Source organism: Anneissia japonica, unplaced genomic scaffold (genome assembly GCF_011630105.1).
Source record: "Anneissia japonica isolate Jap-2015-1 unplaced genomic scaffold, ASM1163010v1 scaffold287711_len853857_cov187, whole genome shotgun sequence".
Taxonomy (NCBI): Eukaryota; Metazoa; Echinodermata; class Crinoidea; order Comatulida; family Comatulidae; genus Anneissia; species Anneissia japonica.
Window position 1 is genome coordinate 87,676 of NW_022753410.1, and position 13,902 is coordinate 101,577.

Sequence of the window (13,902 nt, forward strand, 5' to 3'; positions counted from 1 at the left end):
CATTTTACGTATATATTGTGATTACAAATAAACATCTATTTTTTAATTATGTTCCATTCGGGTTTGAGTGACAGTAGTTTTTTATATGTCTAGTTTGTTGCCTGTCTAGAAATTATGAGTTTAGACACCAAAATCATATCTGTAGCTTATTTAGTTCCAATTTTATGCACATTTGAAATTTGGCGGCCATTTTGAAAAATGGCTGCCATTTATATACAAGGCATAAAATCAAGTGTCAACAGGGCTTAGGGTGACCAGAAGGGATTAATTAGGATATCTGGCTATGTGGATTGCTTCTAACATTCCACTCCCCCTAACTCATTTTATTCAGATTTTTTTCCTAGTCTATTTCATGTACAACCAATTTTGATTTTAATACTGTGTTTTGGAAGATTCGGTAGGGTCCTTTATTTCTGAACCGCATTTATTGCATATTATTGCCTTGTAAAGTTGGCATTTTGTTAACATCAGAAGATACAAAACATGAGTGCGAGTGGTTAATATATACTCATGATTTATATCAAAATAGAAGGCATCTCTAACGCCCTGGAACTTATTTGAAAAGCGGTGTTTATTCCATCATTGTATTTTGTGATGCTGATGTTTTGGGAAATTAACACTTTCTCGTGAACGAAAGCATTTGCAAACTGGCACATCTCTCACAAATTCAAAAAAGTTAGCACATTTCTAATACTGTACTGTATTCTCCCTGAAATCATCAGGCCCATAGGTATTTCACATGCAGGAAATAAAACCAAACCTGCCATCACTCAACACATTTTGATTTATACTACCACCAGCAACTGCCCAAAGCATCTACATTATACAGTAATTACGGTTACTTCAAAGGCTATGGGCATAATGCAAAACCGAGGCCTCAAAAACATCTGGGATCCAAAATCTACTGGTCTAAAAAAACAAACGTCAATCTTCGAAGTCTTGATCTCACAAAGTGAATATAATTCCATATTTCAGCTTACCGGTAATTGAGGCAAAAGATGATTTTTACTGTCTTTTTTCTCGATCTTTACCTGTTCCGACCACATGGTACTGTTTACGTGTCAGTGCCAAACGAGCAACATTAAATGTACATACATCTACATATATATATATGGATGTATGTACATCCGGTTTTATATGGAGTGCCAAAAGAGCATCCATATATATATATATATATCTGTATGTGCATCTGGTTTTATATGGAGTGCCAAAAAGGCATATTTCGAACCTTTGATTTGAAGTAAGTTTTTGTTTTCTCAATGAGTAAAACTGTTTACCTGCCCCTGAATCTCATCTCAGTGGTTTCTAAATATTTTTATGTTATGAAAAATGATATGAAACTGCTCTCAAAACCTGTACATGTACATACAATTCTCTACATAGGCATACAAGAGTTTTGGGGTTATACACACTGCAGTCTAATGTAAACATGCAAAATTTGAGAAAATGAACATTAAACAAAAGCACTAATCAGTCCCAATTTTGGGTTTCTCTTTAATTAGTTATTTCTTCACAATACCACCACAAAGGGATCGTAATATTTAATTAAACTGTGGAATTTTACTCAACCACGTCAAATATAGAATTGCTTGCCCATGTTTGCTATCACTGTTTTCAACTAACCATCGTTTAATTGTACACATTTATAATACTATAAAGTTCATGAGGTCGCTCCACGTCTCTTGGAAACATATCAAGATGCATTGAGGGTATTCTGGAAGCAGCCAAAAATTAAACTGATGTTAGCAACATTCAAATTATATTTATAAAATCCAATTTCTGTTTGCACCAAATGAAACCAGTTTTGGTTAACGGAAAAAATACACGATGTTTCTTCAAACACTCCAAAACTTCCCCCCTCCCTAATCAAAAGGCGACTCATTTTATTATTCGCTACAAGATGAGTCACAATTGCATACTAAATGGACTAGTAGCCCTAACATTTCAGGTGGCAATTGAAGTGTCAACTGCTACAGACATCAACCGAGAATACTATCAATGACATACACCTGTAAGCAAATGAGCAGTTTGAAATTTACATGCCGTATAAAATGTCAGGTTAAGTTATGATGAACGAAACAAGGTATTTGATAAAGACTGCTGCACATGAACAAATTCTGCTTGGCTACCAGACTTACAAAAGTAAAAACACTTGCACACATGACGTGTTCCAGTGCTGGGATGTCATGCCAGCAGTTGAGATGAATTCATTCATATACAGCAGAATTTTGATGAGGTTTGTTTTTTTTATCAAAGAAATCCACACACAGAGTTGAGCAAAGCTCCTACATTGTTTAAATACTATTTGGCTACATAGATATATCAGCTGGAGTCTTTGATAACATTTTCTTTTCGGTTGGTTGTTCGACGGCCGACAGAGCAGGACCTTTAGTGCCAAGTGATAAAGTATAGTTAAGCTTCGAGTTCCAGGCCAAGGCCTAGCTTATGTCCTCCTTGGTTTAAGCTCTTGCCATCAATAAGACTAGCAAGTGTCAATTTAATACCTACACATGGTAAGAAAAAAAAATAGAACAAGAAATTAAATTGGATTAGACAGGGAGGAAGAAATTGAGGAATGGAAAGAGGAAAGAAGAGAGGGAGAGAAAGTATATAACACATGTAGTCCATGCCTGCCATCCCAAAACCATCATCAGTTACCAAAACAAGAAAATTGAATTTGTATTATATTCATATTCTCCACATTAGGTCAAAAAAATAAAATTGTTGTGTTGCCCTTAAATGGAAAAAATTTAGATCGTCGGTGATTCGGATTTTTTTAAATTTTTTTTTAGTAATACCTGAAATAGGATAGGCCTGAAACACTAGTCCCTGAAGACCCTAGACCGTAGCTCGAGTCGTAGGCATCACAACAGAATGATGGAAAACTTGCCAAAAAAAAATATTCAAAGTATATAATGACGGAATAAATACTAACCAAGTGTATATTGAGAAATTTAACAAAAATAAATCAGTTTAAAGAAAGATTTATTTGGCTTCGAAATGTAAAATAATGTGTATCCGATCCACACGATCACGCATGGGCAGGTTGAGCAAAACCAAAGCGATGGCTAGACCTAAGCCTGTTTTTATTTTTTTTCCAATATACTGTAAGGTAATGAATGGGATTTTTTATTCAAGCAACCACGTACAGTAGTAAAGAATAGGTTAGGCCTAGATCTGGTCATGGCTCGACAGCTCAGCGTGAGGAATCCGATGTTGTGTTCATATATCGTCGTCGCGCTCGGTTCTCAAAATTATGCTTTCTATTTTACCGATTTACGCGTGCATACTGTATATGGACCGGTTTTTATAAAAATACATGTCTGTTTTAGATTTTAAGTTCTAAATGTTAATTTTGGAAGAGGTATTGCTCGAATTTGTACTTGAACAAAATTTAAAAAAAATATTTTTAAAAATGCAGACCCGATTTTTACAAAAATTTCAAGGAGGACAACACAACAATTATTTTTTTTGGTCTTATAAGCTTTAAAATAATTAGGTCATTTACTAAAATTCTCTTTATTGCAAAAAAATGTAATACAGTTTGATGTAATAAAGTATACAAGACTGCCACATTCTTATGCTGATTACTCAACAACATTAACATTTAGCGACAGTAGGCTGTTTATGGAAGGCAAGCCTCATATAGATACAGCAGACAAGATAGTATAGTTTTTAACAGATAAACATGTGATGAAAGAGAAAACAAATACATATTTCAATATGCATTTGTTAGAATTGACTGTGAAAAACGGGACTAAAAACTGTGAATACACATTTACTTGGCTTACCTGGTCTTAGTGTTTGTGTGTATCCAAGACCGATTTGACTTGTATTGCTGACCTTTGCCCTAAATGAGGAATCTGCATCAATTGTGTATTTGCAACCTACAGCAAACCGCGTCACATTGGTGCCAGATGTCCATCCTACGTTGATGGCGCTTTCCAGGTTGTCGGTGACCTTCTGGTAGATAGATCCGCTAAAGTCGCTACCATCATTGCTGGACAGATTAAAAGAGAATGAATTCAGTTCACCTTTGTATAATACGCAGGAGCAATTTCCAAGACTTTTTCTATATGTCAATAACAGGCTGAAGGTATAGACTATACTTACACATTGGTGTGAAGTTGGAAGTCGTTTTTCTTGTAACCCAGAGCAAAGTTGTTGCGTGTCAGTTTTGACTTGGAGGTGTCGAAAGACATCTGGTACCCAGCTAACCAACCTTCATAACTACAAAGAGAAAACATTAAGTGATATTTGAATGTACATAAAGGTAGGAGAATAATCCATAACTTGCAGCATCATTGTGGTGAATTGCGTATGGGCGTGGTCCGTGACTACCTAGCAGCCGCAAGAAGCGCTTCATGGTAGCTACATGTTCACATCATTCCACATTGACAGGGTCTAAAATGAACCATAACATCGGGGTAACTCCCTACTCTTCCAAAAGATGCAATAAGTTCTTTAAAGTGCAATCGAGCCAGATGAATACACTGGCCTTCCATTTTAAGTCCTTATCCGAGAAGACTTGGTTCTACCAACCGAACCATGGGCGAGGAGCGGCACACTTCTGGAACAAGAAAATGAGCATGTGAACCAACTCAAAATCTGGTTAAAAAAAATAAATTGTGATTTGTTCACCTATAAATAAACCACCACTTCTACCTAAAACCATATCATCATCTTTAATCATCCCTGCCGCTATTGCTATGTTCTAAGGATCAGACCTGGGGCTATATCTGATATTTCACAGCAAGCATGAAGAAGTTCTGTTCAGGCACTTCGAGCAAAATAAAAGTACTGACTGAGAATTGACAACTATGCCAGTTTAGATTAGTCAGCAGAGAGTTAGCATGGCAATCCTTAATCTCACTGGTTTGATTCCTACAGTGGCCTATATTTGCTTGTCTACTATTGTGTGTCAAAAATGTTTAACGAAAATCTTCATATTGCAATCATGCTCATTGTGAAAGATAGAGTTTAGAACCCCTACATTATTAAGTGGGGAAAAGAAGGTGTCCCTTGCATAAGGTTAGCCATATTGTTAAAAGATAATATGAAGAGCTTTACCCAAAGACAGCAGCTCCGTAGATGGTGGGTCCAGCAAAGTCGAAGTCAACATCAGCGTTCAAGTTGAAGTAGTCGCGCTTGTAACCGGTTTTTATCATGCCACTCTTTTTACTGAAAGAAATGTTTATGGATAATCAATGAATATTCCTAACATTAATATTAAATTATGTGTAAGTTTTAGGGGTTATTAGAAATAATTATAAAGTTGTTAGTGGTCAATGTGTACAAATTCTAACTAAACTGAACCTTAAAAAAAAAAAAAGAAAAAAAAGAGAACCATCATCCATCCTCCTTCTCCACACGCATAATAATAAAGCCCAGCCCTACACCATACAATCATCCTAAATTCCTACAGACAAAATAACCGATTTTGAATAGTGAGTCAGCTACCTCTTTTATAGATTTGGCACCATTTGTTTGAAACTTTAAAAAAATAGATATTTATAAGAGGACACCCTTTGGAAAGAATCAGTGTTAAGGGTAGCTTCTTAAGGTTCAACACACCTTGAGTCTAGATTTAAGCTGGTGGATAGAGTTCTGTTGAACCTGTATTGAACTTTAAGACGTCCTCTCTTCTTACTACAAAGATGGTACCATTGAAATGGAAAAGTGGGCAACAGGTACTTATTAGTAATTTATTAACAGATTACAAACAAAAATATGAGTTATGTTACTATTAGTAGATCTGACACTACCTAATTTCCTAATAGCATACAGTAGTAGGGCCTAGACAGAACTATATGTGTTTCCCTTAATGTTGTACTTCTGATTCTGTACAGGGTTCATCGCCGTCTTACACACTGAGGCATAACAAATCAGACGGTAACACGGACGAGCAGCCATCAACCGCTCCTGCAGCTAACAAAGCCGGTGAAATCGCTAGTTGACGGTTCTTTTAGACGCGAAAATCGCCTGCACCTAGCTGCTCGAAATTCAAACCGGCCTCGCCTTAAACGCTTCCTAAATTCTTTCTTTCCTTTAAAGAAACGCATTAGAAACCTTCTGTTTCTCAATTTATATGTATTGCAAACATAGCAAGCATTAAAAAACATTTGCAAAGCAGCAGTTTTATGACTTCATCCCTGGCCATATTGGATTAATGAAGTAAACAAAAACTTGCGCCCTCTTTGTTAACAAGCACAAGCGCCACACAGACATCAAAATAATACTCCTTTCCGCGAGAACCCTTTCAGACAGGATACGGTATTATTACCGTATTTTAACTAGCTTTGTGAAAGGGTCTGCGCCGGCAATAACGGCGGCGTGATTAGGGTATTATTGCGGTATTTTCTGTCTGAAAGGGGCTTTAGTAGATCTGACACTACCTAATTTCCTAATAGCATCCAGTAGTAGGGCCTAGACAGAACTATACATGTTTCCCTTAATGTTGTACTTCTGATTCTAGATCGACTGTTATAGCTAATGAAATTTATAGATGATGTCAATGAGGAACAAAGTTTTATGGATTATCAACATAGAGTTCAAGATAAATAATAATATGGCCTATAAAAAATTAGTGCAATAATAGCAGACATAATACTATCTCTGATTTAGTAGGGTCTACTAAAAAAAAAAAAAAAAACATAACCATAACTGAAATACATTAGTGTAGAATAATGGTAAATCTTTTATCTCAAAGCAAACACCAGCAGTGATCCTGTCTATGGATGCCATCAATGACAGCCATATGTCTTCCGGAGAAAACGGCTACTACAAGAGTAACAGTACATAGAAATGATGTGTCTGCTGCACTTGAACCTCTATTCTGATCCTACATAACTAAAGAGAATTCAAAAACACTGACAAGCATACAAGTTTATGAATCAAGATGTTCGCAAGATCCGCAGTCTACACGACGCATAATGATAAACATACCCAGTCTGAGGTGAAAAGGCGGTGTCGAATGTGAGCTTTAGCCCATTAGCGATCTGGTCTTCAATGGTTACTTCTGTCGCTAAGGTGTTATCGGTGTTCCATTTCTCTTTGAATGTTAAACCTGTAACAAGAATCAAATGAATAATATGTAAATGCAGACAGACGGCACTTTAGAGATTCAATATATTTTTAATTTATCTTTATATTTAATTTCACTCTTAGCATGGAAGTGACGTTCCTTCGTAGACTAAAGCCCAGTTTGCATTTACCCTTTTTGATCACACTATCCAAGATCAGGATGACTATAATAATGTACATTTTGAGCAAAAAAAAAAATATATATAAATAAATAAAATTCAGCGAATGACTGCCTGTACAACTTACACTCCCCTTAGTAAAATTACCATACCCATGTGTAAAGTTAATCATTTGGAATTGATTGGAATCTAGCCACCTTAGTATATAAAGTAAATCCACTCCAATCATTTAATGTTTACAGTGAATTTCATCGGGTGGTTATTATTTATTGTCAGCAGGTTAAAACAAAGAAATAATAGCTTATATATCAAGTTTAAACATACCATAATCCTTCCAGGAATATTTTGTTTCTAAGTTTCCATCAATCTTCCCTGTATCATTATTAGATGTACCAGTTACATTGAAGTCCTATCAAGAGAAAAATTGTCTTCCAGTTAAAATCGCAAAATGCACATCTAAAAAAAAAAATAATACAAAAAAAAAAAAAAAAAAAAATGGAACAAAAAGTGTAATGCAAACTAATATTTACTTAAACAGTCTAGTGGTTTGCCTGATTGGGCAATGTAGATACAATTATTGTAAACACTGCACTATCAACATTTGGGCAGTTGAAAATTACAGACAAGGCTACAGGTACCCTGTACATTTTTCCTGAACAAATCATGATCTACTGCTATCGTAATACTGTAACTGCATTACTGTATGCCATATTAAAATCATCTCAGCAGAATTGTTTGCGCATATATTACACTGACAATAGTCAGTACTCCATAGATATCATTAACTAACTACTGTAGGGATAGTATTAATAAGATACTACTGTATATGTACTGTACTTACTACACCACTACTGGTCTTTGTCTTGGCATCAAGCTTGACAACACCAAAGCCTACAAAAAATTGTTAAAAAAATACAATATCGTTACAACATAGGAATGTTTTCTCTATGGTTACGTTTTTGAGATGAAAATTTTTCAATACAAAAAAGAAAAAAACACATGCATTACAGTAAACTCTTTTAAAGATATGGATATAATTACTGCAATTTATGAATTTACTTTACTCACAGTTATTGGTTGAATTATTAATAATGTGCATAATAGTGCACCAGATTTGACCTTATAAATTCCACACATAACTACAAAAATCTCCTACTAACAGACTAAACGTGACACAATTGATAAAAAATAAAATATTAGTCAATGAAAACTAGGGCATTTTTAGTATTAAAATTCAGATCCATTATGCAAATCATGAGATGTACACTACAAAATGAAATATGTAAATTCAATACAGTATTTGAAATTCTATCAATATTTAAGTTTAGATTCTAATTGAAAAATTAAAATTACAAGAAAGAATTTTCCTAAAAACTAATTTTAATATAAATCCTAAACTGTATCATTTGCAGAAAAATGTTACAAACCCTGATAGTAAAAGGTTTTATTATTTTTGATCTGCATAATTAAAATTATTCATACTTTTAATTGAGCCATTACAATTTACTAACATTTTAAAGGTTTTTCTTCATAATGCATGACAATTTGTTGTATTTATTAGGTAAATTTTAGTTTAAATAATAATCATTCCTTTGAATATGGTATTGTATACCATATTTCTGCAGCAATTTAGGTTTCCACAGCAATGTAGAAAATAATGATTCTTCTAGTCAGAATTGTCAGTCATAATGAGAGGTCTGCATACCAGTCACTCCTGTTAGAGCCCTTACAGTACTAGTCAATAGAGTTCTAGTACTTGGTCTACTGGTAAACAAGGTCAGTATTTCATGCCAATAGGATTTCAGTATCCAATAAAAACCACAATGGCTTAGTCACCAAAACTGATGAAAATATTATCAATAGCCAATAAACCAAGTATGCAATACAAGGCTTGGGTTGGGTAGAGTATAGTATAGTACACAAAACTGTTTTATTTTACAGCTTACAGTAAACCTAATATATTGTTCTGTAATAGTATTTTATTCATTTTTGTCTTGTAGGGTTTAAGAAAAACAATTTTTTTTTGTGCTATTAAAGTCCGGCTCGAGGAAAAATTTTTTTTTGATATGTTGTAAAACTGATTTTTCTGAGACAGAAAAAAGTTGTTTGACGAAGAACTGGGGAATGGTGAATGAGATACAGCTTTTTTAATATTTAAATAAAAACTGGGGGGGGGGGGGAAGGGGCGTAACCGCCCAATTTCACACCTTTTCCCCCCAGTTTTTAAATATTCAAAAATCTGTGTCTCATTCACCGTTGCTCAGTTTTTGATCAAAATGCTTTTTTCTGTCTTAGAAAAATCAGTTCTACAACATATCAAAAAAAATGTTTTCCTCCGGAGCCTGACTTTAAATGTGATATGCCCATATTTGGGTGTATTATGACATCATCATGCCTATATATAGGCGCGTCACATCAAATTTGATAGTCATCACAAAGCATTATTGACCTCATTTTGTCTCCATAGAGTGATCCTGAGTTTGTGCAATGGATCAAAGAAATCCGTGAGGCATTTGAAGGAGCCCAGCGAATGCTTCGGAAGGGTCCAAAGATGTTTGCTGCCCAAGGTTCGTCCTCGGACATGTTAAAGCATGCCACTCTTGGCCGAAGCAACAGCAACGGTCACTAACTACGCCCTCACCTAAAACAGTGCTAATGCATATCCATTAATGCTTTGAATGCATAATTAACCTGCAAACTAATCCAGCCATTCATCCGATGGTTGCGAAATGTTTATTCATAACAATTTATGAATATTCAAAATTTTTTTTTTTTTTATGCATCTAGTTAGCATTCACCTTAATCGCCTTCTAACTGCTTAACTAAATTGAAAGCGAAGGGGCGTAACCGCCCAATTTCACACCTTTTCCCCCCAGTTTTTATATATTCAAAAATCTGTATCTCATTCATCGTTCCCCAGTTCTTCGTCAAACAACTTTTTCTGTCTTAGAAAAATCAGATCTACAACATACCAAACATTTTTTTTCCTCCGGAGTCTGACTTTAAATTAAACAATTATAAGATTATCTAACATGAGCCTTTGAAATTTTTCATGTTCATGGAAAGCATGCAATAATTGATAGGATATGGATAACTTATTACTAACGAAGTACAGTTAACATTCCTATTACCAATGATTTTGATACACAGGGAACATAATGCTAAGAATCAATAACGTGCATAGTTGAATTTTGATCAGACTAAAGGTCAGTTAACTGGAAGATTAATATCCTACCTGAATAAACAGCCAACGTACAGTATTGATTTTAACAAAAATTTCAAACATAAAATATTAAGTTAAAATGAATAATTATTAAAAGTAACACAAATAAAGAGAAATGAATCACTTTCAAAATATCATTGTGTTGTACAAAAAAATCTGAAAAAATATAATTAATTTTTAATATTTAATATTAATAATTGCTTTGTCAAGTTTTTAGCTTTTCTATAACTTGACAAAGACAATATAAGGAGAAAGCCTGCAAGTCAGTGAAAACTGGATATTATCAATCTGTGACTCAATGGAATTCAACTTATTATATTATCCTTCTAAATAAACAATTCATTGTTTTAATTTACTGTAATTCTTGAAGTTTTATTTTACCAGAGACAGTATAAAAAAATATATATATACCTGTATATATATATATATATATATATATTGCTTTATAAAAGAGGCTTTAAATAATTGAACTAAGGCCATCAATAATTGATCCTAACAACACTGCAACAAAGAACACCTAAGGCCGGGAAAAAGGATGTTAAGTTGAAAGTCACTTCCCCTCGTCTAATATGGAATAAGGGTGCGAATTAAAAGTAGGTCAAACAATTTTTTGAACAATGAATTGGATTAGATTTGATGTATTTCTATTTTAAAATGATTTGTTGTGTGACACTTCTACCACCACCTCAATTATTCACCAAGCATTGCAATCCTTGTAGTCACTGTAAGCATACTAATAATGATGGCAATTTTCATATTCCTAGGCTTTATTGGCTTGTGTTGATCAGATTTGGTAGTACCAGCATATTGACTTGAATATAAAATTGCTGATGGCCAAAAAAAGGGGCCACCTCTTCCCTTTGCAGACTTTTGGACAAAAAGGCATGCATGGAGGTCTGGATTCAAGTGATTTTCTAGGCAGGTAAAATGTGTATACTATACATCTGTCATAATCATATCCTCCTCCTTTTTCCCCCCCTACCACCACCATCATTTTATTTTTTTTAAATTTCCGCCTGCAGTATAATATTTCTTAGTCATTAGAATACCATAATATTAATTTTATTTTACTATCAAATTCCGCTACACATAGTAGCTAGCTTTAATATCAGCATTATAAGAAGAGATCTGAAAAAGGTCTCCATTTATTTTTCTTACTAAATATCTTTTGTCCTAAAAACATTTTTAATTTTTTTTTTTTTTAAAGACAAATTAGAAAATGAGGACACTAAAGAAATCAACCTCTTTTCAAGTCATAGATAATGATGCAATATTACACAATACATGCTCAAATCTGGAGTGGCATAGACTTTGGAAAATGAACAATAACTAATTAGCAAGGTAAGAAAAACAAAAGCCTGATTAGTAAGCAATCAAACAGTAATTAAAATAACTTCAAATGGATTATGGAACAGAAATGTCAAGTAGTGCAATATACAGATAATGTAAATTATAGTTAGGTACCTAAGGGTTAAAAAAGAAAAAAAATTCAAACTGGAGAGAAAGTACATCATCCCTGGCCCTAGAAACTAGACCTAAAAAATGAATTTTGTGGAAGTCTAGTAAAGTAGCAGCACTAGGCCGAGGGCCTACAGTATTTTTAATGAATAATGTAACTTACCTTGAATTAAATTCATCTGGATCCAAATCAATATTTATAGTATATTTTGTTTTCGTTAAATAGTGCATTCACGAAAAGTAGTATGTGAGTAATAATTACGACTAAATTTATTGTGATCAACGAAAACAAAATATATAATAAATATAACTTAAGTTCTTTACTAGGCCATAGCCAAGGCCTAAATAGCAAACATATTCATCATCAGTCATTTCTGCTGATGCAATCCATTCATGCACAAGCTGGAGTAAAATCGTTAATTTGGTTGTTCCAAATGGCCTAGCCTAGGCTAAGCCCTAATAAAACTAATTTTTCTTACCAAATCCTTTTCCGAATATATCCCTGGAAGTCTTGCCCAGGTCTGCATAAACTGGTGGTACATTTGCCATTTTGTATTTTATTTCAGTCTTTCGTTCTGAAAATAAAATTCATTTTCAATCAATTCAATTTCCAGTTTTTGCATTCTAAAAATTCTACCAACCAGTAACCATTCATTGCCTTTCTTTGCCATTTGGATTTCTATTTAGGGCCAAGGCTTATCACATTCTAAAATAGAAAATTGCAGATAATAAACTGAGCTACAACCATAATCCATGCATCCTCGTACAATCTAAGCTTAGCTAGGCCTAACTGGTAACAGTTACGTTAATCTGGTGCTGATCTGCCCATCCCCTCTCCACGCTGGGTCTCCATCGAAGTTCGTCCTGTGTGCACACTTGATTTTTAAAAATCAAGACACAAGAAACTGAGTAAGATGTATCAGATCAACTGTTTTGCATTCAGTTTAGAACAACAGATAGCAAATGCAATGTAACATCTTAGCTAAAATAATACTAATAAAAGTAGTTTTTGCTTACACTTAAAAAAATGCGAAAATCACCGGTAGGTGCCTAGCCTGGCTAACGCTGAAACCGTACAACAACGAGGGTTATGGGAAAGATGGTGTACGTGAATGGCGGATTTAGACGGGTTTCTGATACTGTGTGGCAGTAGATAATTTGTAGACCGCCCTCTAATCATAAATCAAAAGTGAACATTAGCGACATCAGGATTATTTACCTTAAGTAAAGATCTTATTTTCGGATTCCTCAGCTAATGTCAAAGATATTAAGATTTTTTATATTAGCTAGATAAATCCGAAATCATACTTTTCTTGTTCTTTAGATTACGTCCTCAAATTCGGGACCACTTTGGGAAGTGCAACCTCTAGAATCGATCTCCAATAATAATAATTAAAAAAAAACCGTATTGCTCGTCATAGAAAAACCTTACTGACTCTGAAAGCATGATCATCAGCTCTTTAATTTAGTTGCCTCCAGATGTATAAAAATCTCTACTCCGCCGACGTGCTATCGTTTTTTACTTTTCATTAATTGTCACCAAGCTTTTATTCTACAAGATCCAATTAAGTGGTTTTACATTTTACTCAGCATATCACTTACACGGTGTAGAGTAGAATGACCCCTCAAGATGTTAAAAACAAATAGACATCATCAGAGCAAATGCCAATTGATAAAATGCAGTAACTAACCTAGGCCTAAAAAGAGGAATAATGAGGTCGATGGTTGCATTAGTGATAATTACTTATTATTGTAACATTACACGGAAGTGACGTTCTATCATCATCATCAGCGATCACCATAATCATCTGGTGTGTCATCCATGGGGCAAACCTCATTGAAGAAACTAACTATAAATATCATATCATATCATTTATTTCGTCAATAAACAATAGCATACAAAGACAAACAACATTACAAGACAGAAATACTGTACAAGCACTTAAAAAAATGTTTAAAAAGTCATTTAAAACCCGGCAGGACATCTCTATTAATTGTGGAATTGTACCGTACCTGTTT

The 13,902-nt window shown here is 34.2% G+C and overlaps 1 protein-coding gene across 1 annotated transcript; it reads right to left on the minus strand.

Moving 5' to 3' along the window:
• Window positions 1–1,467: 1,467 nt before the first annotated feature.
• Window positions 1,468–13,048, minus strand: LOC117122875 (voltage-dependent anion-selective channel protein 2-like). Its single transcript, XM_033268637.1, has 9 exons — window positions 12,901–13,048; window positions 12,363–12,458; window positions 8,044–8,093; window positions 7,527–7,611; window positions 6,946–7,066; window positions 5,071–5,181; window positions 4,114–4,230; window positions 3,792–4,000; window positions 1,468–2,504 (listed from the first exon to the last, which is right to left on the minus strand). Exons 2-9 carry the CDS (start codon window positions 12,430–12,432, stop codon window positions 2,413–2,415), a joined length of 855 nt encoding a protein of 284 aa, XP_033124528.1. The 5' UTR covers window positions 12,433–12,458; window positions 12,901–13,048; the 3' UTR covers window positions 1,468–2,412.
• Between the last annotated feature and the right edge of the window lie 854 nt (window positions 13,049–13,902).

Excerpts from the sequence above, each read along its gene's own strand:
- LOC117122875 (XM_033268637.1), bottom strand. The coding sequence starts at position 12,432 with ATGGCAAATGTACCACCAGTTTATGCAGACCTGGGCAAGACTTCCAGG. Across the intron at positions 8,094-12,362 it reads TATATTCGGAAAAGGATTTG|GCTTTGGTGTTGTCAAGCTT; the intron begins GTAAGAAAAATT and ends AATTTTTTGTAG. Across the intron at positions 7,612-8,043 it reads CAAAGACCAGTAGTGGTGTA|GACTTCAATGTAACTGGTAC; the intron begins GTAAGTACAGTA and ends TTCTCTTGATAG.